The sequence below is a fragment of the Arabidopsis thaliana genome, chromosome 2, assembly GCF_000001735.4.
Source record: "Arabidopsis thaliana chromosome 2, partial sequence".
Classification (NCBI taxonomy): Eukaryota; Viridiplantae; Streptophyta; class Magnoliopsida; order Brassicales; family Brassicaceae; genus Arabidopsis; species Arabidopsis thaliana.
In genome coordinates, this window is record NC_003071.7 from 17135330 (window position 1) to 17158959 (window position 23630).

At 36.3% G+C, this 23630-nt stretch overlaps 9 protein-coding genes and 4 long non-coding RNA genes across 22 annotated transcripts; 7 read left to right on the forward strand and 6 right to left on the reverse strand.

The window, feature by feature from the left end:
* Window positions 1-17: 17 nt before the first annotated feature.
* Window positions 18-1670, forward strand: AT2G41090 (Calcium-binding EF-hand family protein). The gene is made up of 3 exons (NM_129674.4): window positions 18-569; window positions 673-1033; window positions 1151-1670. Exons 1-3 carry the CDS (start codon window positions 494-496, stop codon window positions 1287-1289), a joined length of 576 nt encoding a protein of 191 aa, NP_181642.1. The 5' UTR covers window positions 18-493; the 3' UTR covers window positions 1290-1670.
* Window positions 1655-2049, reverse strand: AT2G09220. The gene is made up of 2 exons (NR_140492.1): window positions 1963-2049; window positions 1655-1863 (listed from the first exon to the last, which is right to left on the reverse strand). It is a non-coding gene; the product is annotated as an other RNA (long non-coding RNA).
* Window positions 1708-4371, forward strand: TCH3 (Calcium-binding EF hand family protein). 7 transcript variants are annotated; one of them, NM_001336893.1, is made up of 5 exons: window positions 1708-2082; window positions 2192-2711; window positions 2778-3244; window positions 3345-3614; window positions 3716-4371. In NM_001336893.1, the coding sequence occupies exons 3-5, from the start codon at window positions 3007-3009 to the stop codon at window positions 4075-4077; spliced, it is 870 nt and encodes a 289-aa protein (NP_001318400.1). In that variant the 5' UTR covers window positions 1708-2082; window positions 2192-2711; window positions 2778-3006; the 3' UTR covers window positions 4078-4371. The 7 variants fall into 7 exon arrangements, with proteins under 7 accessions (NP_001318400.1, NP_001324805.1, NP_001324806.1 ...); NM_001202794.1 differs by lacking the exon at window positions 1708-2082 and having other exon boundaries at window positions 2500-2560; window positions 2787-2877; window positions 2978-3244; window positions 3716-4278; NM_001336895.1 differs by lacking the exon at window positions 1708-2082 and having other exon boundaries at window positions 2102-2711; window positions 3716-4283.
* Window positions 3004-3830, reverse strand: AT2G41105 (uncharacterized protein; the record flags this gene model as incomplete). Its single annotated transcript, NM_001336896.1, has 3 exons — window positions 3004-3157; window positions 3602-3676; window positions 3726-3830. The coding sequence occupies 3 exons, from the start codon at window positions 3828-3830 to the stop codon at window positions 3122-3124; spliced, it is 216 nt and encodes a 71-aa protein (NP_001324804.1). The 3' UTR covers window positions 3004-3121.
* A 482-nt stretch (window positions 4372-4853) lies between the features above and the next one.
* CAM2 (calmodulin 2) lies at window positions 4854-6102 on the forward strand. Of its 2 annotated transcripts, none has more exons than NM_180013.3 (2): window positions 4854-5125; window positions 5490-6102. In NM_180013.3, the coding sequence occupies exons 1-2, from the start codon at window positions 5050-5052 to the stop codon at window positions 5861-5863; spliced, it is 450 nt and encodes a 149-aa protein (NP_850344.1). In that variant the 5' UTR covers window positions 4854-5049; the 3' UTR covers window positions 5864-6102. The 2 variants fall into 2 exon arrangements, with proteins under 2 accessions (NP_850344.1, NP_001189724.1); NM_001202795.1 differs by having other exon boundaries at window positions 4900-5161; window positions 5490-6064.
* Window positions 5079-5687, reverse strand: AT2G09225. Its single transcript, NR_140493.1, has one exon. It is a non-coding gene; the product is annotated as an other RNA (long non-coding RNA).
* Window positions 5946-7156, reverse strand: AT2G41120 (DUF309 domain protein). Its single transcript, NM_129677.4, has 3 exons — window positions 6701-7156; window positions 6467-6614; window positions 5946-6372 (listed from the first exon to the last, which is right to left on the reverse strand). The coding sequence occupies exons 1-3, from the start codon at window positions 7088-7090 to the stop codon at window positions 6125-6127; spliced, it is 786 nt and encodes a 261-aa protein (NP_181645.1). The 5' UTR covers window positions 7091-7156; the 3' UTR covers window positions 5946-6124.
* AT2G09230 lies at window positions 6701-6969 on the forward strand. Its single transcript, NR_140494.1, has one exon. It is a non-coding gene; the product is annotated as an other RNA (long non-coding RNA).
* A 671-nt stretch (window positions 7157-7827) lies between the features above and the next one.
* AT2G41130 (basic helix-loop-helix (bHLH) DNA-binding superfamily protein) lies at window positions 7828-9954 on the forward strand. The gene is made up of 2 exons (NM_129678.3): window positions 7828-8324; window positions 8890-9954. The coding sequence occupies exons 1-2, from the start codon at window positions 8031-8033 to the stop codon at window positions 9355-9357; spliced, it is 762 nt and encodes a 253-aa protein (NP_181646.1). The 5' UTR covers window positions 7828-8030; the 3' UTR covers window positions 9358-9954.
* Window positions 9955-14459: 4505 nt separating this feature from the next.
* Window positions 14460-14779, reverse strand: AT2G09235. The gene has a single exon (NR_140495.1). It is a non-coding gene; the product is annotated as an other RNA (long non-coding RNA).
* Window positions 14766-18364, forward strand: CRK1 (CDPK-related kinase 1). The gene is made up of 11 exons (NM_129679.2): window positions 14766-15645; window positions 15819-15949; window positions 16041-16082; window positions 16168-16276; window positions 16485-16563; window positions 16655-16951; window positions 17067-17179; window positions 17296-17403; window positions 17492-17554; window positions 17637-17804; window positions 17912-18364. The coding sequence occupies exons 1-11, from the start codon at window positions 15163-15165 to the stop codon at window positions 18047-18049; spliced, it is 1731 nt and encodes a 576-aa protein (NP_181647.1). The 5' UTR covers window positions 14766-15162; the 3' UTR covers window positions 18050-18364.
* A 112-nt stretch (window positions 18365-18476) lies between these two features.
* On the forward strand, window positions 18477-20654 carry AT2G41150 (plant/protein). Of its 2 annotated transcripts, none has more exons than NM_129680.4 (6): window positions 18477-18847; window positions 19010-19102; window positions 19204-19437; window positions 19564-19666; window positions 19769-19998; window positions 20076-20653. In NM_129680.4, exons 1-6 carry the CDS (start codon window positions 18522-18524, stop codon window positions 20302-20304), a joined length of 1215 nt encoding a protein of 404 aa, NP_181648.2. In that variant the 5' UTR covers window positions 18477-18521; the 3' UTR covers window positions 20305-20653. The 2 variants fall into 2 exon arrangements, with proteins under 2 accessions (NP_181648.2, NP_850345.1); NM_180014.1 differs by having other exon boundaries at window positions 18515-18847; window positions 19564-19697; window positions 20076-20654.
* A 4-nt stretch (window positions 20655-20658) lies between these two features.
* AT2G41160 (Ubiquitin-associated (UBA) protein) lies at window positions 20659-23606 on the reverse strand. 2 transcript variants are annotated; one of them, NM_180015.4, is made up of 8 exons: window positions 23334-23606; window positions 23147-23247; window positions 22437-22577; window positions 22239-22305; window positions 21678-21829; window positions 21490-21591; window positions 21262-21369; window positions 20659-21152 (listed from the first exon to the last, which is right to left on the reverse strand). In NM_180015.4, exons 1-8 carry the CDS (start codon window positions 23356-23358, stop codon window positions 20985-20987), a joined length of 864 nt encoding a protein of 287 aa, NP_850346.1. In that variant the 5' UTR covers window positions 23359-23606; the 3' UTR covers window positions 20659-20984. The 2 variants fall into 2 exon arrangements, with proteins under 2 accessions (NP_850346.1, NP_001324721.1); NM_001336897.1 differs by having other exon boundaries at window positions 20700-21152; window positions 21490-21829; window positions 23334-23551.
* Between the last annotated feature and the right edge of the window lie 24 nt (window positions 23607-23630).

Below are 23630 nucleotides of genomic sequence, written 5' to 3' on the forward strand. Positions count from 1 at the left end.
ATGGAAATACAAAAAAAAAAAAAAAAAAAAAAAGAAGAAGAAGAAAAAGACAGCATTTAATGAACGAAAATAATATTAATGAATTTGGAAGAAGGAACGAACCAACGAGAAAAATCAACGAAATAATTTAGACAAATGTAGCGATTGGTCCACTACCCATCCAAAAGTCCAAATGAATACTTCACCGTTGATAATTCTATTCAATTGTTTTCTTCTGTAGAAGACCATATATTATTAAGTCTCTAGTCCATTGTAAATAAATGTTTCTTTCAAATAAATGGAAATACAAAAAAGAAAAGAAAAAAAAGACAGCATTTAATGATGATAACGATTTGGAAGAAGGAACCAACCAATTAGAGTAACAAACCAAGGAGGCGACTCACATGAAAGCAAAAGCTGACATGGCAGTGAATTCAGTTTTATAAAAAAGGCTTCAAGGCCGAGAGTTCGTAGTACAAACTCTTCTCTCAGTCATCACAGAAAATAAAAAACAATGGCGAATAAGTTCACTAGACAACAGATTTCAGAGTTTAGGGAACAGTTCAGCGTATACGACAAGAATGGTGATGGTATGGTTCATCGTCTCTATTCCTCTAATCGTACATATTGGATCCTGAATCATCTTCAAAGCACTGAAAATGACTAACACAAGTCCTTGATTACTTCTTGTAGGTCACATTACCACAGAGGAGTTCGGTGCCGTGATGCGTTCCCTCGGTTTAAACCTGACCCAAGCTGAGCTTCAGGAGGAGATCAACGATTCGGATTTAGATGGTGACGGAACCATCAATTTCACTGAGTTCTTGTGCGCAATGGCTAAGGACACTTACTCTGAGAAAGACCTCAAGAAAGATTTCAGACTCTTTGACATAGACAAGAATGGTTTCATCTCAGCTGCTGAAATGAGATATGTGAGGACTATCCTCCGGTGGAAGCAAACTGATGAAGAAATCGATGAGATTATCAAGGCAGCTGATGTTGATGGTGATGGTCAGATCAACTACAGAGAGTTTGCCAGGCTTATGATGGCCAAGTGAGATTTAAACAACTTTTCCGCTTCCCCTTTTTTTACTACCTCTTATCTAATTTCATAAAGAATGTTCCTCTCTTGTTCTTAAATTTCATTCTGAGTTCTTGTGTGTATGGCTAGGAATCAAGGTCATGATACTAAATATGACACAACTGGTGGCACTTTGGAGAGGGACTTGGCGGCCGGGGTTGCCAAAAATATCATCGCAGCGCCAATGACCGACTTCATCAAAAATTTGTTCGAAGCGTTGTTTTCTTGAAATGGTACATCAGTAACTTTATGCCATTAGGGTCTGGCTGGTATGTTAGATCTCTCTAAAAAGGCGTTTGATCTTTGAAAATAATTTCTATGTAATAAATTTATTGTGTTACCATCTTTTCTTGCATGCAATTTATTAAAATGAGTTTGTAATATGGTTTCAGTATCGAATATAATTGGGGTATCAATGTATCTTTTGAGAAAAACATTTAAAACGTAGCAGAACTAATTATTGAAAACTGGTAGCATTACTAAAAATTGATCTAAATCGGTTAATGATTTGGCACATACAGTGATCAAATCAGCTAAGCCTCATATCTCACCGTCCCAGAGTTCTTCAAGACTCTTATAAGGACTCATCTAATGAATAATGACATGCCTCGCACCAACCTGCCCTGCAACATTGAAAACACACGTCTACAATTTCGATAACCCAAGTGTTTTGAGCAAAACAAAGGACGCCCTTTGACCCATTTGGACTACAATGTGTGGAAAATTACTGCATGTTCAATATCAGAAAACTTGGATAACATGTCTTCGATATGGGCTTTTCTTATTTTGTACCCGTGTAATTTCGCTGGCCCAAAATCCAAAGCAACAAGGGTAAATTTGTATGCAGTACATGTGGCATGTTGGGTCATATGGAAACAGGTCACAAGACTCAGATTCTTTACATTGCGGCGGGTAGTAGTAGCTTTCTAGTCTACCTTGAGATTGCCCCTGCCCGTGATTCTTGAGTCGGGCACAGGAAGTGGTTTTCTGTCAACTTTACTTGCTCAAGCCATCCCCGCAAGGTAGAAACTTCTGTGGTCTTTCTCGTTATTTCTTATGTACCATGTTTTTGGTCGTTTGTGTAGTTTCTTCTAACCTTCCACACACTTGTCTTGCGAATTCCTTCCACAGCAGAGATGTTAAATCAGGAATATTCAGGATGTAGAAACTTCTCTGCTCTTTCTCAAGTAGAATGCACTTGTGGAATCCCTCAGATCAGATTTCATTGGTAACGTTCGTTAACTTCAACAACAACACTTTACTAAACATGTGCTAATCAATTGTCATACGCTTGTATTTCTTCGATTCATTTTTATCTTATGCAAGTGTTTTCTCTATTATGATTTATTTAGTTTTGCATAAATAAGGACACTCCTTCGGAGTCAGTATAAGAAAACTATAACCTAAAATATAAATTAGGCAAATGTCCACTCACCCATCCAAAATTCCATTGTAAATAAATGTTTCTTTCAAATAAATGAAAAAAAAAAAAAAAAACAAGTTGGAAGAAGGAACCAACCAAGTAATTGCCAGTCAAAGGAGGCGACTCACACTTGAAAGGATAAGCTGACATGGCAGACAACGATCCTGCGTAGAAATTGCGTGAACGTGGAAAAGTTTGAGGATATAGCCGTCATTTCAAATAATTCGGGTACTATTATATAAGGCTTCAAGTCCTGGTTCGTAGTACAAATTGTCTCACAAACTCTTCTTTCAGTCATCACAGAAAACAAAAAAAACAATGGCGGATAAGCTCACTGACGATCAGATTACAGAATACAGGGAATCTTTCAGGTTATTCGACAAGAATGGTGATGGTATGGTTCATCAACTCTTTCCATTTAATCGTAATGTTGGATCATGATCATCTTCAAAGCAATGAAATGACTAACACAAGTCCTTGATTACTTTTTGTAGGTTCCATTACGAAAAAGGAGCTCGGTACCATGATGCGTTCAATCGGTGAAAAACCGACAAAAGCTGATCTTCAGGACTTGATGAACGAAGCGGATTTAGATGGTGATGGAACCATCGATTTCCCTGAGTTCTTGTGCGTAATGGCTAAGAATCAAGGTCATGATCAAGCGCCGCGTCACACTAAAAAAACAATGGCGGATAAGCTCACTGACGATCAGATTACAGAGTACAGGGAATCTTTCAGGTTATTCGACAAGAATGGTGATGGTATGGTTCATCAACTCTTTCCATTTAATCGTAATGTTGGATCATGATCATCTTCAAAGCAATGAAATGACTAACACTAGTCCTTGATTACTTTTTGTAGGTTCCATTACGAAAAAGGAGCTCCGTACCGTGATGTTTTCCCTCGGTAAAAACCGGACAAAAGCTGATCTTCAGGACATGATGAACGAAGTGGATTTAGATGGTGATGGAACCATCGATTTCCCTGAGTTCTTGTACCTAATGGCTAAGAATCAAGGTCATGATCAAGCGCCGCGTCACACTAAAAAAACAATGGTGGATTATCAGCTCACTGACGATCAGATCTTAGAATTCAGGGAAGCCTTCCGCGTATTCGACAAGAATGGTGATGGTATGGTTCATCGTCCCTTTCTCGCTAATCGTACATATTGGATCCTGATCATCTTCAAAGCACTGAAATGACTAACATAAGTCATTGCTTACTTTTTGTAGGTTACATTACCGTGAATGAGCTCCGTACTACTATGCGCTCCCTTGGTGAAACCCAAACAAAAGCTGAGCTCCAGGACATGATCAACGAAGCGGATGCAGATGGTGACGGAACCATCAGTTTCTCTGAGTTTGTGTGTGTAATGACTGGTAAAATGATTGACACTCAGTCTAAGAAAGAAACGTACAGAGTTGTGAATCAAGGTCAGGGTCAAGTGCAGCGTCACACTAGAAATGACAGAGCTGGTGGCACCAATTGGGAGAGGGACATAGCGGTCGGGGTTGCCAGCAATATCATCGCTTCGCCAATTTCCGACTTCATGAAAGATAGGTTTAAAGATTTGTTCGAAGCGCTGTTATCTTGAAATGACACGTCAGTAACTTTATGCCAATAGGGTCTGACAATTATGTTAGATCTCTCTCAAAAGGCGTTTCATCTAATGACAATAATTTCTATGTAATAAATTTATTGCATGTGTTAGTGTGTTACCATCTTCAGTTGTGTGCAATTTATTAAAATGAGTTTGTAATATGGTTTCAGTATCGAATATAATTGGGGTATTAATGTATCTTTTGAGAAAAACATTGAAACGTAGCAGAACTAATCATTGAAAACTGGTAGCTCACTACTAAAAATTGATCTAATATGATAAATCGGTTAATGATCTGGCACATACAGTGATCAAATCAGCTAAGCCTCATATCTTACCATGTTAATCAATTGTCATAAGCATGTATTTCTTCGATTTGTTTTTATCCGATGCAAATTTTTGCTTTGTGATTGTTATTGCAGAAACAAGGACGTTCGATGCACTTCCAAAAAACATATAATGTTACAGACAATGTAGTATTAAAAAGTAGTAGTTAAAAGCAAAATCTTTAATAATTTAGACAAATGTAGCGACAGCTCCACTTACCATCCAAACGAATACTTCACAATTGATAATTCTAATAAATGTTTTTTTTTAAAAAAGACAGCATTTAACAATAACGAGAAAACAAATACTAACGAATTGGAACCAGAAACCAACGAACCAAGGAAAATCAAAGGAGGCGACTCACTGGAAAGGAAAAGGTGAGATGGCAAAGTCAACGATCCGCGTAGAAACCGCGTGAACGTGTGATCCATCTCTTCTCATGTCAACCTGGCGCTTAAATTTAAAACTCAAATTTATGGCATTCTCGTAATTTCATCCCCAAACCGAGGTCCTTCCCGACATTAACAATAATCCAGGTAAATAAAACGCCTCAAGTCCGCATTCGTAGCACACGAATCGTCTCACAAACTCTTTCGTTTTTCCCTTTTTCTCCAATCACAGAAAAGAAAAGAAAAAACAATGGCGGATCAGCTCACAGACGATCAGATCTCAGAATTCAAGGAAGCCTTCAGCTTATTCGACAAGGATGGTGATGGTATGCTTCATCCTCCCTTTCCCTCTATCATCGTAGGTCTTGGCCGTATAATTCTGATTTAGTTTCTGCTTGATTTGGTTCCCTTTTGATATGTATCGATTACCGTGGTGACGGATCCATTGTTCGTATCCTCGCATTGACTCTTTTCGTTTTCGATGTTCCAAATCATTATTGAATTCAAGGATTTGTTTGTGCCTTTGTTCAAATTAAAGATCTATGTAGTTCGGATGAAATATTTGTGAATCAGCCCTGTGGTGTTAGTGATGATTCATGTTTTCAATTCGTATTTTGACCAGTTTTTATTGATTTGTTCTGATTCTGGATTTGCATCGTAGTAACACCAATCTTTGATTACTTTGTGTAGGTTGCATTACCACAAAGGAGCTTGGTACCGTGATGCGTTCCCTCGGTCAAAACCCAACCGAAGCTGAGCTTCAGGACATGATCAACGAAGTTGATGCGGATGGTAACGGAACCATTGATTTCCCGGAGTTCTTGAACCTAATGGCTAGGAAAATGAAGGACACTGACTCTGAGGAAGAACTCAAGGAAGCTTTCAGAGTTTTCGACAAAGACCAGAACGGTTTCATCTCAGCTGCTGAATTGAGACATGTGATGACTAACCTCGGCGAGAAGCTTACTGATGAAGAAGTTGATGAGATGATTAAGGAAGCTGATGTTGATGGTGATGGTCAGATCAACTACGAAGAGTTTGTGAAGGTTATGATGGCTAAGTGAGGATTGAAACAACTTCTTCGGCTTTCTCCTTTTTTTTTTTTGACTACCTTCTTATGTAATTTCATAAAGAATGTTCCTTCGCTTTGTTCTAAAATTTCATTCATGGCTGGTTTTTGCTGGTTAAAAAGACAGGAATGTTATGTGTTTTTACCTTTTGTCTAAATGACTCATTGTTCATGTTATTGACAGGTTCAGAACCTGATTCTTGAAATATAACAGTAATGAGATCTTCTTCTATTATCTTCGTATTGATCATTCTCTTTAGAATCTGTCGTCGTATGTAGAAGCAAGAAGATGCTTATCGGTTGCGGTAAGGGTAGGGAGCTTAACCCGAGTTGGCTCAGACGATGAATGTAAAGGAGAGAAGAGTATAGAAGTTGTCTCAGACATTCCATTGTTGAAGTCAAGCACAGTCTCTAAGCTGTAAATACTCTCTCCAGCTGCATAACCACCTAAGAGTTGATACGATCTGTCTGATTGATCCATCGTCAAACACATATCTTCTGAACCTATCATCAATCAATTCAGATTTCTTGAGTGTCACAATTAGGTTCAATTTGCTAAATGGTTTCCTCAATCAAAAATTCAAAATTCAAAACTTACAGGCAGCAAGTTCAAGCTGAGTTTGATAAACGAATTCAAGAACTGCGGAGACATCTCGCTCGAATTCATGAAACGGTCCGTCTTCGAAATTCATCTTCCTTAGCTTACATACTCCTTCTCCTAACTCCATCATCGCTCCTTTATGGTTCTTCAAATCCCAAAACACTCACTAAAATTACCTCAAACGTGAACGAAAACGAGCAATAGATGGAGTTAAAAGGAGAGTAGATTTACGTTGTTGAATAGATGGTGAAATCCAACAGCACATTGAAGAATTCCATGGATTAAGGTACGAGTTGGTTCCTCTGCTTGAATCCAAAGAGCTTCAAGCGCGTCATGACTTTTGTAATAATCCCTCTTGTTGAAGAGAGTCACTGCTTCCTCAAAGCTCCAATATTCTTCCTTATCCTCGTCACTATCCTCTTCGTCTTCTCCGGCGTGGTCGTTGTATCTGACGATTGATCTTCGACTGAAACGGACGCGTATGGAGCTAAATTTTGTGGAGGCTCGAATCGTTGAAGCAGTAACAGAGATTGGAGAAGAAGGGATTAAGGAGCTGAAGAAAGAAGATGGAGGAAGCGTGAAAGATGAAGGAACCTGGAAATGTTTCGAAGAAACTGCCATTATCAAAGTCAAAGGTCGAGCTCTGTCTCTACTGCATGGTTCTGGCTTGCGCCAGTTTTGTGGTCACCGTTTTACCAAAACTTTGTAATTGGGCCACTATTTGGGTCCTTATTTTTTATATAATTTAGGCCCATATTTTATGGCGAAGCCTTCCTCATATCATATGGTTGTCTCATTCGTAAATTATTTTTCTGCAGTAGCTTTCTCTTATGATTATCAAATTTGTTGATTATTTAGGGCTTTTATGTTGTCAAAAAAAAAAAATTAGGGCTTTTGAATACTCAAGTTTTTCCAGACATTAAGTTAAAACAAATACTGTATATTATTTAATTTTTGTTAAATAACAAATTTATGTTATCGCATTGCACTGTGTGAGATTTATCCGGACAAAACACAATGATAGAAGCAGCATAAATCATATCAGGATATGCCTTTTATTGTTTATCTTTAATACCTTAGAAATGGTATCTTATCATAATAACTTAAAGGATCATTATTATGGTAGTGGTAAAACATCATTATTATTCATAAGTAAAGATTTAAAGAATGTTCAATTTTTTGAGATTTGTTTTTGAATTTTTGAATTTTGGAAATGCAGTAATATACTATATAGTCCCAAAAGTCCGTATGTATCTTCAGTTCAATTGATGGATCATATAGAACTATTTAGAATGATGATGGTGGCAAGACAATGACCTAATTAAGGACCCTTCCTAAAAATTTCAAACTCTATAGCAACTTTTTCCCCACCAATATATATATAAATACAAAAATCAAGTATTTAACATCTAAAATAAAAAAAATAAAAAAAATAATCTACACTCTCTACCCTCTCATTTCACGTATATATAATCCATCTTTTAGGACAGAACCCACCGAAAGCTCCACAAACCCCATTAATTAACAAAAAACCAAAAGAAGGCGGCGCAAACAAAAGATAATGCAACCAGAGACCTCAGATCAGATGTTGTACTCGTTTCTTGCCGGAAACGAAGTCGGCGGTGGAGGGTACTGCGTCTCCGGCGACTACATGACGACTATGCAGAGCTTATGTGGGTCTTCGTCGTCGACGTCATCGTATTACCCACTGGCGATCTCCGGCATCGGAGAAACGATGGCTCAAGACAGAGCTTTAGCTGCTTTGAGGAACCACAAAGAAGCTGAGAGAAGAAGGAGAGAGAGGATCAATTCTCATCTCAACAAGCTTCGTAACGTACTCTCTTGTAATTCTAAGGTAATATAAACTTTTGATACTTTTTCATTTGGCGTATGTATCTCTCCTCGTACATATGATGTTTATACATCTGTACGTATATATTTCTTTGAAATTTTAAGAAAAGATTTTTGAAATGGGTATATAATTAGGGTTTTGCATCTTCTCTAACCCAGAGTTTACATCTTTAAAATTTTCTCATGTTTCATTCGATTTGGTGTTAGCTCATGAATACTGTACTTTTTCATGATAACATTTTATAATCATTTGGTTTCAATTGAGTCTTTTTTGTCTTACTATTCTTACTTATTAACAAGCACATATTTATCAAAGATGATCCCTAATTTTCTACATTTATAATTCTAAAGATTGATATATATTTTGATTTGAATATTCAAAACTGGCGAGTAGTGATCAGATGAGAAAAACGAAAAGCTTCATGGCCTTTTTGTGAAGCTCGTTGGGATAGTATATCACTTTTTGGGAAAGTTCTCAAGCTTTTTCAGTTGATTTGATTTGATACAAACATCAAATTTCAACTTCTTGATCCAAACTTTTCATTGTAATTTCATGTTTCTATTTTCAGACCGATAAAGCCACACTGCTCGCCAAAGTAGTTCAACGAGTCAGAGAACTTAAACAGCAAACCCTAGAGACCTCCGACTCCGACCAAACATTATTACCATCAGAGACCGACGAAATTAGTGTTCTACACTTTGGAGACTATTCAAACGACGGTCATATAATCTTCAAAGCCTCTCTATGTTGTGAAGATAGATCAGATCTCTTGCCGGACCTTATGGAGATTCTCAAGTCTCTTAACATGAAGACTCTCCGAGCTGAGATGGTAACCATTGGTGGTCGGACAAGAAGTGTTCTTGTCGTAGCTGCTGACAAAGAGATGCACGGCGTCGAGTCTGTGCATTTTTTGCAAAATGCTCTCAAGTCGCTGCTTGAGCGGTCAAGCAAGTCGTTGATGGAACGTAGTTCTGGTGGTGGAGGAGGAGAACGGTCAAAGCGGCGTCGTGCGCTGGATCACATCATAATGGTGTGAAATGATGAGAATTGAGCACACTAAAAAGTCTATAATTGATTAATATATATAGGGTATGATCATAATTAACTTGGTTATAATTACCAAAACCTTTTTTATTCCTCTTTAATAATATATATGTTATATGGTTTTAGTTACTAAGTCTTGGGAGTGTAAGCAAATGTTGTAAGTAGGTTTGGTGTGTTCTTTTTCTTTTCTTTTTTTTTTCTTTTTCAAGAAAAAGAAAAAGATCTATATTATATATAAAGAATATTTGTCATGTTATTTTCCTCTATTTATATATATCTTTTTGGTTGTTGGTGTGATGACTAGGGTTTTGAGATTGTGGGAATATTTGTCGACGTAGAAGAATCTAAGTAACAGATGTGATTGGTGAAGTCCAAAAGAAACTAGGGTACTTCGATTTACATATACACACTATACATGTGAATATATATGTATATATAGTGAAGAGAAGGTCTATGTTTGTATGCTGTGAGTTTCAAAGCGACCCTTATGTCACCTTTGTCCCCAAATGAATCCAAACTCTCCTATCTCTTTCTTTGTTCATGTCTTTCTAAATGTGTACATTTGACCACATTTTTCAGACCAAAGAATATAAGCAGTGCCTGGTTTTCTTTCTTTCTTATATATTCGTATATATCCATGTGATTATGACGAACTGTTTTACTTTTAGTTGAGATTAATTAAGTGTTAGCGAAATGTCTAGTCTACTGTTTTTGTTGATCATATGGAAAAGACGTGCATTTATGCATGACACAAAAATGCTTAAACGTATATTCGAAAAAGTAACACTTTATATACGTTGTATATTTAGGACGCCAAATTTCATATTATGTACGGCTACATGTACAATGAAAGTGTGATGAGACTTGAGAGGATTAACCAAAAATACTGAAAACTTACTTTAATTTACTTTCTTTTAGTTTATTTTACTAATCGAATTTTGGCTCTAAAGTTTCGTGTGAATAAGAAGAATATGTTAGAATGTATAATGATGTGTATCCGTATCTAGTGAGGTTTGTACATATCTGTTATATTTATAATGAAAGTGTTTTGAAATATTGTAGAGATACTATGTTTGCTATGTATCTCTATTCTGGTTTCTTCAATAGGTATCCGTTTTGTTTATAGAAAATGGCTCACCAACTTGCCTCTATGGGAGGCTGGGGATATATGAACCAAATGACTCAATAATATAGCCAATTAGACCATTAGTAAATTGGAATATATATGAAGAAGAAGGTGAATGTGGGATTAAAGGAAGAGGAAGCGTGAGAAAAGGAGACTGACAAAAGGAAATAAAATTGATGGGCCATTGGCTCTATGAGACAAAAAGGACCGACTCTTCTCATCACTCTCCCTTTTCCCTTTCTCTCTTTTTTAATAATTGTTTTCTATAAACTATAATTTTATGGCGAATTTAATAAAATAATATTGAAGAAAACTAAGAGAAGAAGAAGAAGGAAAAAAAAAGGTGGAGAAAGTTTGTCCATGGAGCGTGATGGTTTTGGGGCAGCTGGTGTCCCCTCTATACTCAACCTCTCGACCAAAAAGTATATCTTATAGAAATATTTTTAGCTTTTGCACTATATATTATTGTTAAAGTTATATTTGTATTCAACTCAAAAGAAACTATAGAAAAACTTCTAATTTTTTTAAAAATTCCTTCTGAAGTTTATGGGTAGTGTGGCAAAAGCAATCATTAACCTCACACGTTAGTGTTCCATCGTGTGAACATGTGAGTGCCCTTTCTTATCTCACCACACAATTTTGACCATCCTATTTCCTTTTTGAATATCACTATTTTTTCTTTGTGTTTACTTTGTTTTATCTACATTTCACAAACAAGCAAATAGAAGTTATCATATTATATGTCAAATATGTGTTTGTTTTCATGTGTTCTTATTGTCTTTCTTGGTCAAGTGTTCTTGTTTACCTACACAGACAAATGTGGGAACCTTTTCACTTACTTCGGGGTTTTACCGGAAAGTTAGAAAACCTTACTAAATTATTGCTTTGCTATTAACAAAGATATCTTACTCATTCTTTAAACCAGTGTTTCATTTTGTCCATTGTCAGAACTTATATTCATTTTAACGTTTTAATTGATCTATCGTAGTAGTGAACCATCTCTAAAATAAAAATTCAATACTAATTGAAAATCTAAAACCAATAGATATTAAGAAATCATTTGTTAAATTAACTTACATCTATACATCTATATATGCGACTACTGTCTAGTTTATCTGGAATCCACAATATGTTTTTTGTTTCTCCAAAAACTTTTTGATAACTTTAAAAATCTAGTAAATGCAACATTTTCTAACCTTTTAAAGTATATTTGAGGGTTAAACCGAGAATTAAGACTTACAAGTCTTGGGATAATCACTCTATAAGAAACACTTTATTGTGGTTTGGTTCACTTTTAAACCTTACTAGATATTTTCTAAAAGTTAGTATACATAAAAGTTTACAAATTGTATCTATCTATAAAAAAAATTATTTTATAGTTTACAATTGTTATTAAGTAACGTCTTGCCAAACCCGTCCCGCCAACCCGTCCCGTAAAAAACTATTTATTTTATTAATATTGATCTTATTTATGATATGTTTATGAATTATTGTCTAAATATTTTGTAATTTTGTAGTAATTAAATGCTATCAAATATCTCTGCGGTTTGATGATTATAATCGAATTATTATAGTCATGGAGAAAAGCAATATCAAAAATAATAATTTTGTAATAATTAAATGATATTAAATATTTTGCAAGTTTTATTTTAGTAACTAATCGTGTAGTTAATGTTGAGAGATTTAGGGAAGATTGTTAAATGTCAAATATTTAATTATTCAAAGATTTTTTTTTCTAATTATCAAAAACAAACATTAAAATCTAGTGGCAGTTATTGTAAATAATTCCCAACTATAGGATTTATTTCACAAAATGGCTGCTATATAGATTTTTTAGATAAAACCGATCAAACTCTTTTTCTTTTCAATTATTAAACTCTTTGATGGGTTAAGAAACATAAAAACAAAAAGGAAAACAGAGGAGAAGAATCGAGGATCCAAAAGCCCATCTAAGGTGAGAGAAGAGGGGTCCAAACTGAGATTGGAACAAAATCGGTTTTAGGGTTTCAGAAAGGCCCAAATTAGATTCGAGTAGAGCAGTCCCACAGTGACTCCGACATGACAACACTTGAGTTACACAAGACCACCACGTCTCTATACTCTAAGTCTATGCCGTACGTCAAAGGCACCAACTCTTTCATCACATATATTATTAATCAATTTATACAAAACTCCAAATAATTCACGGGACCAATACTGAATCGAAACTAAACGAATTTGTTAAAATCGGACTTTGTAGATGCAACCGAAACAGAGTAAGTACATGAAAATACGTACAACTGCATGTGATTTATTGTGAAATTCTATGGGAAAAAATTGAATTGACATATTATGCAAAATGCCCGTATGTTACATAAACTTTTATTTTTGTGTGTGTGACTTAACATGAGTGTATAAATGGAACTTTTTTTGTTTTATTTTGTTTCATATAAGAATTTACGATGTAGGAAAAAAATTAGAAATGAAAAGAGGTGGCAAAAGAAAAAGAAGTGGGAGAAAATAGATGTCAAGGAATATTGATATTCTTCTTTTCTCCGATACATTACTTTTCCTTCCATTATCTTCTAGTAATAATTTAGGCTTTTGCTGCCAAATAACTCACAACCAAAAAAGCCCACCGAGGAAGATGGTTGTTAGGGTTTTTCTCTGTTTTATACTTTCCTTGGGCTATCTTACGTACGTAAAATATTTCTTTATATATTTGTCTAGTTTCATCTTCAATCTGAAAATATTATTCAAGTTTCAGGTACGATTCATCAATCTTTGTATTGTAAATTGACTCTTCTACAAAAAAAAAAATGAAAATAGAAATAAGAACCAATAACTAAACTTAAAGAATTAAATATGCTAATTTCAATTCCAATGTGCCAACAATGAACGCAATTATTTGATCTTAGACTAAAATAATCACTCGAGGAACTCGTTTCAAAAGAAAGAAACCAATCAAATCATTGCCTTCCAACTACGGATACTGAGTTTTTTTAACTCATTATAACACGTGAGATCGTCACTATCTCACGCATTTTTCTTTTTGGGTGGGTAATTCACTATCTCACGGATTACATAAATGTTTATGGATTATGACGATTGGCTGCATTGGAAGATGTATAGCCCAAGAAAACATATTTAATCCAGTATGATAGCCTTGTGATGCTCTATAATTTAAAGCATGGTTTTATATATAACTGTGACGTAAATATCAAGGTCTAAAAGCATTGTCATTTTATTTTTATTTCGTATAAATGAAAACTTTAGTCTAAAACACCCGGTCATGTAAAAGTTAAAGGAAAAAGAAAAGAATGATAGCTGATTAATTATGGCAATGTCGTACTATACTACGTCGAGAACTATTCATGATTAGATATTCATCGGTATGATAAATCATATATATGTGATGTGCCTAGTGCAGAAACCCAAACTATTATTTATTTATCTACTCCTTTGGGCTTTGACGTGCAAGTAAATTCTTAGATGTTGTTTTCGAAGTTTATGGGTAGGCAAACCAAAATCTGGAATGAGATATAGAAGAAACAAAAAGAATTTCGAGAATGAAAATTATGTCTCATTTTAAATTCAAATGAACTATAATTCATAATAAGAACATATGTTAAATGATGTTTTTACAACTTGATATGGATTTAAATTACATAAAAGAGAAAACACAACTTTTACCTACTCCTTCTCACAACTCATTCATTTTTGGTGTAAAGTTGATATATGTGGTGGACAAGTGAAATTTGGCAAAACTTGGTTTAACAATTGGCTAACCCTATGAAACAAATTAGGCCTTTGGGTAGAGCTTTCTTTTATCAAGTACCAACTTCGAGGTTATATATATGCTCTGCTTTTATATATTTTGGCATGATTCTAGGACTCTTTTGGATCCTTCGATTGATATTTGTAGACATAGCAAAATTGGCAGTGCAAAGATAAGGTTGCTGTGTAAGTCTTGATAGAATTTAGCAAATATAGAGACTACTCATCTCGTCTATTCTCTCTCTATAAGTTAAAATTGATGGGTTTGATATCAACAAGACATTACAATATTTCTAAAACATAAGAATATCTATACATTAGCCATCAATTAGCAACAAATTTTTTAATAATCAATTTACCATCATAATTTTGTAGCAAGTTGGTGAAGGAAGACTCTTTTCTTGGCAGCCAAACATCACATTAATCCCATTTTAACAATAAAGTGATTAAAAACTAAAAGAACTGAATAAAATAAAAACAAAAGAAATGAATGAAGCCTTTGGCTTTGCTTTTTCTCTTTTTGATTCTCTCCACTTTATTTTTCTTGTTGCTACTGCTAAAAAAAGCATCTTCTTCTTCCTTTTTTCATTCTTAAGAGTCTTTTGCTTTTCCTTGTTCGACTCTCTCTTTTCACTTATTTAGCTTTTGCTTCTGATTGGAACTAAACTCAATTCTCTCCTTCTTCCTCCTCTTTGCGTGTGGTTTATCTTCCTCTAATTAATCTATTGATCTCAATTCTCAACCTTTTTGTTAATTTCAATTTCCTTACCCCTCTCTGCGTTCTGGGTTTCCGAGTCTCGATTTCTGGGATTTCTTGCTTCTCACATGAATCTGTTTCGCAACCTAACTTATTCATCGGAGTGATATCGATATTCTTCTCAAATTTTGAAGCTTTTCGTTTCGAATTGACAATTCATGGGGATCTGTCATGGAAAACCCGTCGAGCAACAATCAAAAAGCCTCCCAGTTTCCGGCGAAACTAATGAAGCTCCGACGAATTCACAGCCACCGGCGAAATCCTCTGGCTTTCCGTTTTATAGCCCGAGTCCTGTACCTAGCTTATTCAAATCCTCACCATCTGTATCTTCTAGCGTGAGCTCAACGCCTCTTCGTATCTTCAAGAGACCTTTCCCTCCTCCTTCTCCTGCTAAGCACATACGAGCTTTCCTCGCGCGTCGCTATGGCTCTGTCAAGCCTAATGAGGTTTCGATTCCCGAAGGTAAAGAATGTGAGATCGGTCTCGATAAGAGTTTTGGCTTTTCAAAACAGTTTGCTTCACACTATGAGATTGATGGTGAGGTGGGTCGTGGACATTTTGGATATACTTGCTCTGCTAAGGGTAAAAAAGGTAGCTTGAAAGGTCAAGAAGTTGCTGTTAAAGTTATTCCTAAATCAAAGGTTCGATCTTTGAAACTGAAAATCAATTTCTCTTAATTCTGTATTCGTTATGTTGTTTTGAAATATATGACAATGATTTCGAATTCTAGTTTTATCGCCATGTGTTTATAGAAGTATACAGCTTGTTTCTCGACCCCGAGTCATTGCTTAGTGTTGAATGGTTTTGACTGCAGATGACAACTGCAATTGCGATTGAGGATGTTAGTAGAGAAGTGAAGATGTTGCGGGCTTTGACTGGTCATAAGAACCTAGTCCAGTTCTATGACGCGTTTGAAGATGATGAAAATGTTTATATTGTCATGGAGTAAGTATACATTTCTCAGTGAGATGTCTTAAGATCATTTGATTTTCAATTCCAGGATTGCAATAAATATATTGTAATCTCCTTTTACCAGATTATGCAAAGGTGGTGAACTCTTGGACAAAATACTTCAAAGGTAATTGCTAATCACACATGGCTCTGTATCTGATTGATTTTCTCTTCTGAATCGTGCTTTGACTGGTTGAGCTTGATCTAATTAGGGGTGGAAAATACTCCGAAGATGATGCTAAAAAAGTTATGGTTCAGATTCTCAGTGTTGTGGCTTACTGTCATCTACAAGGTGTGGTTCACCGTGACCTTAAACCCGAGGTACTTTATAATCCATGGTGATGTTTAATTTCTAGATTGTTCTCTCATTGTTTTTTTTTGTAAATCATTTTGGCTTTTGTTGACACTTCACTTTCTAGGTCCCATCACATTAAGCAGTCTTTGTACACATAGAAATGAGTTCCACTAACTTATGCAGAGTGATAATGACGGTTATGTTTCTTTCTATTTGTTTGTTTACCTTTCACAGAACTTTCTTTTCTCTACCAAGGATGAGACTTCTCCTCTGAAAGCAATTGATTTTGGTCTTTCTGACTATGTCAAGCCAGGTTAGAGATGTTGAAATTGACTCAAGATTTCTCATATCAAACTCATCTTCATGTTAAATAGAAAATTTGACGGTGTTTTGCAATTCTGCAGACGAGAGGTTGAATGATATTGTAGGGAGTGCTTACTATGTGGCCCCGGAAGTTTTACACCGTACATATGGAACAGAAGCTGACATGTGGAGTATAGGAGTGATTGCTTATATTCTTCTCTGTGGCAGTCGACCCTTTTGGGCCCGTACTGAATCCGGAATCTTTCGAGCTGTACTAAAGGCAGAACCGAATTTTGAAGAAGCTCCTTGGCCTTCTCTATCACCCGAAGCTGTAGATTTTGTGAAGAGATTGCTAAACAAAGATTACCGTAAAAGACTAACTGCGGCCCAGGCTTTGTGTAAGTATAATATCTTTGATCTCTATAACAGGTTTAACACATCATTATTTTGTTTTCATGGTTCTGCACTTCTTATATTCTGAACATCTGAGTAATCAATTGTCTTTTTCCTCAGGTCATCCCTGGCTGGTTGGCTCGCATGAACTAAAGATTCCATCTGATATGATCATATACAAGCTTGTAAAAGTGTACATAATGTCAACTTCATTGAGAAAATCGGCTTTAGCGGTGAGTTTGATTCCACAGAAGCTGTGACATATATACTACTTACTTAACAATTTCAATTGTTGAGTTCTTTGAATGAAAACTTTATGATTAATGGGTTTTGTTTTTCATGGTTTTAGGCTCTTGCCAAAACATTAACTGTACCGCAGTTAGCGTATCTTCGGGAGCAATTCACATTGTTGGGGCCAAGCAAAAATGGATATATCTCGATGCAGAATTACAAAACAGTGAGTTGTTTTTCCATGATTCCATCAACCTCTTCAGTTTTCTTTTGCGATCTTCTGTGATTATTGAACTTTCCTCTACAAATCTCAGGCAATCCTAAAGAGTTCAACAGATGCTATGAAGGATTCTCGAGTGTTTGATTTTGTTCACATGGTAAGAAAGCTATAAATATAAGGACTATAAGCTTAATCATTAGGTTTGGTGGTTTAACGTTGTAATCTCTGTTGGGATGCAGATAAGTTGTCTTCAATACAAGAAACTAGACTTTGAAGAGTTTTGTGCTTCAGCATTAAGCGTTTATCAGCTCGAAGCAATGGAGACATGGGAGCAACATGCACGGCGTGCTTACGAGTTGTTTGAGAAAGACGGGAATAGGCCCATCATGATTGAAGAACTTGCATCGGTATAAGTTTTACCCTTTTTAATTCACCTAGGGGCTAGAGAAGACTCGTGAAGAGCAAAAAACCTGGTCATGCTTGATCTTAAGCATCTGTATGTTTTAAATTGCAGGAACTCGGACTAGGGCCATCAGTGCCGGTGCACGTTGTTCTTCAGGATTGGATAAGACATTCTGATGGCAAACTTAGTTTCTTAGGGTTTGTCAGATTGCTACATGGCGTGTCTTCTCGGACCTTACAAAAAGCTTAGAGTAACGCCATTGTTAGATGAGAAAAGATGCAACTAGGTGGAGTAGATCTGGTTTCTTCTTTCCTCTCCACTTCTTGATAGTTTTTTTAGTTTTCTTTTTCTATTCATGGTTAAGCTTCTGAGTCAAAGATTCGATAATTATGTCTGTGAGTGTATTTGTGTGTGGTGGGAAGGAAAGGTTTATGAAGAAGAGGAATGTACAGAATGAGACATATCCGATTGGTGTTTTTAATCCAGTGATGTTTACGTGTGAAGCACTCTTTTAATGGCAGCCGGAAAAAACAATTTGTCTTTGTGCCATCGTTGGATCAGAGCAATGATACGACACGTGATTGTGTCTCACATTGTCAGAGACAACCACGTGACTTTGACCTTAAGATCTCTGATCTCATCTTAATCTCTACCTAACCGTCGCAAAGATTCTTTCTTTCTCTCTTCTTACTCTGATCTAGACACTACAACAGTTTCATTAATGGCGACAATGAGCAAACCCCATAAGTTAAAAGCCACTCCAGGATCTCAAAGACTTGTTCTGTTATGTATAGTCGCAGTTGCATTTCTCCTCCTTTTCACTTCGGTGATCTCCACCGGCGGATTGGCTTTACCGTATCGGACAACCCTAATTGGTTATTTTGTGAGGTCAACTCGAAACAAGACACAGCATAGTTTGTCGGACAAGTACTTGTACTGGGGAAACAGAATCGATTGTCCTGGTAAGAACTGTGAGACCTGTGCCGGTTTGGGTCACCAAGAATCTAGCCTTAGATGTGCCCTTGAAGAAGCCATGTTTCTGAACAGGTAACTTTTGCAAAATCCACCAATATGTCAAACTTTTGAGATTTCTGATGAAGTTCTTGAAATGGCAATTAGCCTATCTGGTTCAATGAGATGGTTAGTTGAATAAATGATGCAGCTCTCTTGGTAAAGATGGTCACTGTAATTGCAATTTTCTTGTTGCAGGACTTTTGTAATGCCATCTCGGATGTGCATCAATCCAATACATAACAAGAAGGGTATACTTAATCGATCCAACAATGAAACTAGAGAGGAAAGGTGAGAGTTTCTTTAAACTACTTCAAAAACTTAGGTTTTGTTTTGTTTCCCACTTTTGAACACAAGAGGTCTCTCTCTCTCTCTCCTTTGTATGTTCTTAGTTGGGAAGTGAGCTCTTGTGCAATGGAATCATTGTATGATATTGATCTCATCTCTGAGAAAATACCTGTGATCTTGGATGACTCGGAAACATGGCACATAATGCTATCGACGAGTATGAAATTGAAAGAACGTGGGAGTGCGCATGTATATGGGGCAAACAGGCATGAGCTAAATGACTCTAGCGACTTTACAAATCTTTTGCTCATTAACCGAACCGCAAGCCCCCTTGCATGGTAAGCATTGCTGAGGAAATTGTGTTTCCAATAGATTGGGAAGTTGCTGCTCCTTGAGCATTATTTTCTTATCTTGTTTGTGTTAGGCATCATCATTATCAGATCATATATCTATCTTCATTGTAGGTTTGTTGAATGCAAGGATCGAGGTAATCGTAGCGACGTCATGCTTCCTTATTCATTTCTCCAGACTATGGCAGCATCAAGATTGAGAGATGCTGCAGAAAAGGTGAAGGAGTTGCACATAATCTAGCTTTCAGGAAAGAGTGACCAGATGGTAATGTACTGTTGACGCCTTATAGCTTATTTATGACCAGTTTTGGTTGAACAGATAAAAGCAAAACTTGGTGATTACGATGCAATCCATGTTCGTCGAGGTGACAAACTGAAAACAAGAAAAGACAGATTTCGCGTGGAAAGAAGCCAGTTTCCACATTTAGATAGAGACACACGGCCAGAATTCATCATTGGCAGAATTCAGAAACAAATCCCACCAGGACGGACTCTTTTTATCGGTTCTAATGAAAGAACCCCTGATTTCTTTTCACCTCTAGCTATCAGGTAAAACCATAATGTTTAGATTCAAGTTTTTAGTTATATATGTAGAATGTTCGTGTAAGACTCTTGTTACACTGCAGATACAAAGTGGCGTATTCATCGAATTTTAGTGAGATTTTGGATCCGATCATCGAGAACAATTACCAGTTGTTCATGGTGGAGAGGTTGATAATGATGGGTGCAAAGACATTCTTCAAAACATTTAGAGAGTACGAAACCGATCTCACTTTGACTGATGATCCGAAAAAGAACAAGAACTGGGAAATACCAGTTTACACCATGGATGAAGGCAAAGAAGCAGCAAGCTAAACTATCTATGATCTCACTAGGCACTAGCAAAGTCTACACAACGATTCAGACAAGAGTCTCATTACTCTTCAAATACTTGGAGTTAAAAGCCTAATCTTATCTGAAGATTCTATTGCATAGGAACTCTGTGTATGTGTAACCAGAGTCTCTAACAGAGACTAACAGACTAGATTTGCTACTTGGCTGACTCATTTTTGTGTAAATCAATCTGTTTATCTTCACTTCAATGTTCATTGCACCAGAAATGGTTTTTTAAAAACATTCGAGTTACATGGTATGGTCGTTCGTCTTTTAAGCAAGTTTCTGCAGCCACTTTCGATATCCTAATCCAATATAAGTGAAATTTCATATTTTCTTTCTTTTCTAAAGAGAATAGGTTCTGTGAAAGGTTAAATGGATCAGTAGATTTTAATCAGATAAGCCTCTTCATATTTTTTTCAAATCTGTACTTACATAACATAACCTAGGCACTTTGTTCTAAAACTACAACGGCAAACAAAAGAGGCCAAAAGAAAACCTAAAAGAAAGATAAAGAGGATGTAAATCAGATCATTTACTGGACATATTATCGTCAATGCAAGGCCATTTCCGTTGTTAGAACGCAGCAGAAGAATACCTCTGTTGTACAATGTCTTCATCTCGAATCAACAATGTTTCTGAAACTTCCTAGTAAAGAAGGTTTAGTGAGAGTGTGCTTCAAGAAGGATGTTGGTGGCAGCGTTGACATCATTTCTGGCGTGTACAAGCGCCTGTCTCGCTGCATTCTGGTCAAATCCCATAGATACCAAAGTAGCTATGGCTTCCTCTGATGGCTCTGTAGTTGACGGCATTGGAGCTCGATAAGCTCTCTGAGAAACAGAAACATTACATATCAGTAAATGAAGATGTGTTATTTAGATTGTGATAAGAGTTTGGCTAAAGAGGCAAAATATAAATGGTGCAGAGATAAAGACTTGCCACTGCTTGGCGACCTAAGTTGGGTGATGTCCTTCTTGGTGGTTGAGAATGGCTGCTCAAGGAGGGTAAGGAAAACCGGGAGAATAACGAAGCCATGAACTCCGGGAACTGTCGTACATTTAAAACAAAAACTAGTGTTAGTACCACTGTGTTACTAAAGTGACAAAAGCCCCACGTTTGAGGAGATGAATGTAGTTTGTTTTTAAGCAAGAGTTGGGAAGGTATAACCTTTGCCTTGCGAATACCAAAGATGTTCAACCGATACAAGGAACCAGCAATTATACCGCAAATTCCAGTAAAGATGGACCTTTTCCATGATGATAGTAAAAGCTACAAATATTGAAACCGAGACAATTATCAATGAAAATAAGAAGAAGAATAAGAAGTCCTACAAATAAACATATGGTATTGTTTACCTGGACACCTGCAAGGTATATGAATGATTTATCAGAGAAGTGGACGCCCAATACACCAAACCTCTTTGTAACTGGAATATCCAAGAAGAAGGGTACAAAAGAAGCGAATACGAGGGCGTATGGTCCAGATGTCAGTAGGTTTGCAGTAGGATCTACAAAAAAGACAGCAGTTTGTTATATACCCACTATCAATAACTGTAAAGTGTTTGTGATACGGAGTGTATAAAAGGTCATATCAAAAATGCTTATTAAGAATGCACAAAAAGCATTTCTTGATAATTTAAATGATGGACCAAGGGAATTCTTTATAAGATATTTTCAATAGTATGAGTGAAGGAAATTGCAGGTCAGAATTTGAAACCAACAAAGATCGTCACAATATCCCAATCCTCCCTTCACAGTTTTCCTTCGATGAGTGGGGAAAGACTAGTAACAAGGCTAACTAATAACTACAATCCCATATAGTTGTCTGCATTAGCGCCCCCAAATCATATCATAAAGGTAAATCATATCAAACCGGTCTAGTTTTTGAAGAGACTATCTGAAAATAGGAAGGTTTACCTTTAGTCAATGATAACAAAATGGTCTCTAGTATTAGTGATACAAATCCAGAGAAGAAGATGAAAACCTGCAGAATGAGCACATATTAACTCATAGAATTTCAATCTCAAAGGAAATATCAGCAGGTATCTTGCTATTTACCAAAATAATAGACAAAAAAAGGTCATGAAGAAAAAACTGAGCTAGACTATCCCTTACCGAATACTTATTTGAACCAATCTGTCTCTCAAAGACTCGGAAGAAGTATAGCAAATATAAGCCAGAAAGCAATTGAGTTGTGGACGAGAAGGCAAAAGCCGATATAATTAACTTCCAAATCCGAAACTTCTCAAAAATATCCTGCAATGAGATTGGCAGAAGTTTAAAAAGAGATACCTTTTCATAGCAGCTACCAGCCGTTTCTCAAAAGAAACAAATCTGAACTTGTACCACACAAACAAAGATCTCTGAAACAATCAAAACATCTTTCCAAATGCAAGGCTACTGACATACACAATCAGACGAGTAGACGCAAATTATCGAACTATTAAATATTTGGAGCCTAAATTTGCTTAAGAAACCCATCTATTATTCAGCTCACACCACTGTCTGATGACTAATCCTAGTAAAAACTCCATCAAAGTATAGCACTATACAGTATGATGCCAAGACTAAAGCTTTATCGGTTTAGCTGCTTCCTGTTAATAAAGTCAAAACCTTGCACACTGCAGTGGAAACCTAAGCATAACCCGTAATCTTTTATAGTGCCAATGTTGGTAATAAGAACGCAGCTAAACAATTGGTACCAAGAATATCGAATAGAGAACAAATCTGAGCCAAATTCAAATCCTCATTCTTCTATATACCCAGAAGAGCTTAAAAATCAAAAACGATAATAAAAAATACAGCAAAATCAAATGAGAAATGACCTGGTAAGATAAGCCGAGCTTGGAAGAACCTCCCCGGATCCCGAAGAACACAGTGAAAAGAGCAGTCGCGATGACGAAGGCTTTCGTGACCGGAGCATTATCTGCAAATTTCAAAGATTTCGACATTAATCCAAAAACCCAGAAGCTGTTAAAATGAGAAATGGGTTATTCAATTTCGATACGTAACTGAAACCGGAAGGACCTCCGTTCATCTTAATCGGATGAACAGAAACAATCGCTGAAGCGAGTTCGTCGCGAAATTGTGAGATCGGAGCTTCCGTGTTTCTCCTCAAGTCGCCTCCGATGAATTTTCTACGGAGGGATGTTTCCGGGAACTTCTCGAATTCAAACAACAACTCAGATATCTAATGTAAATAATCAGCTGAAACAGAACAATCCAGAATCTTTCATTATTGTTTGCTGATTTTAATAATTTATCAGCATTATGCATTAAACTAATTCATATAATAACATTATTGCAAAT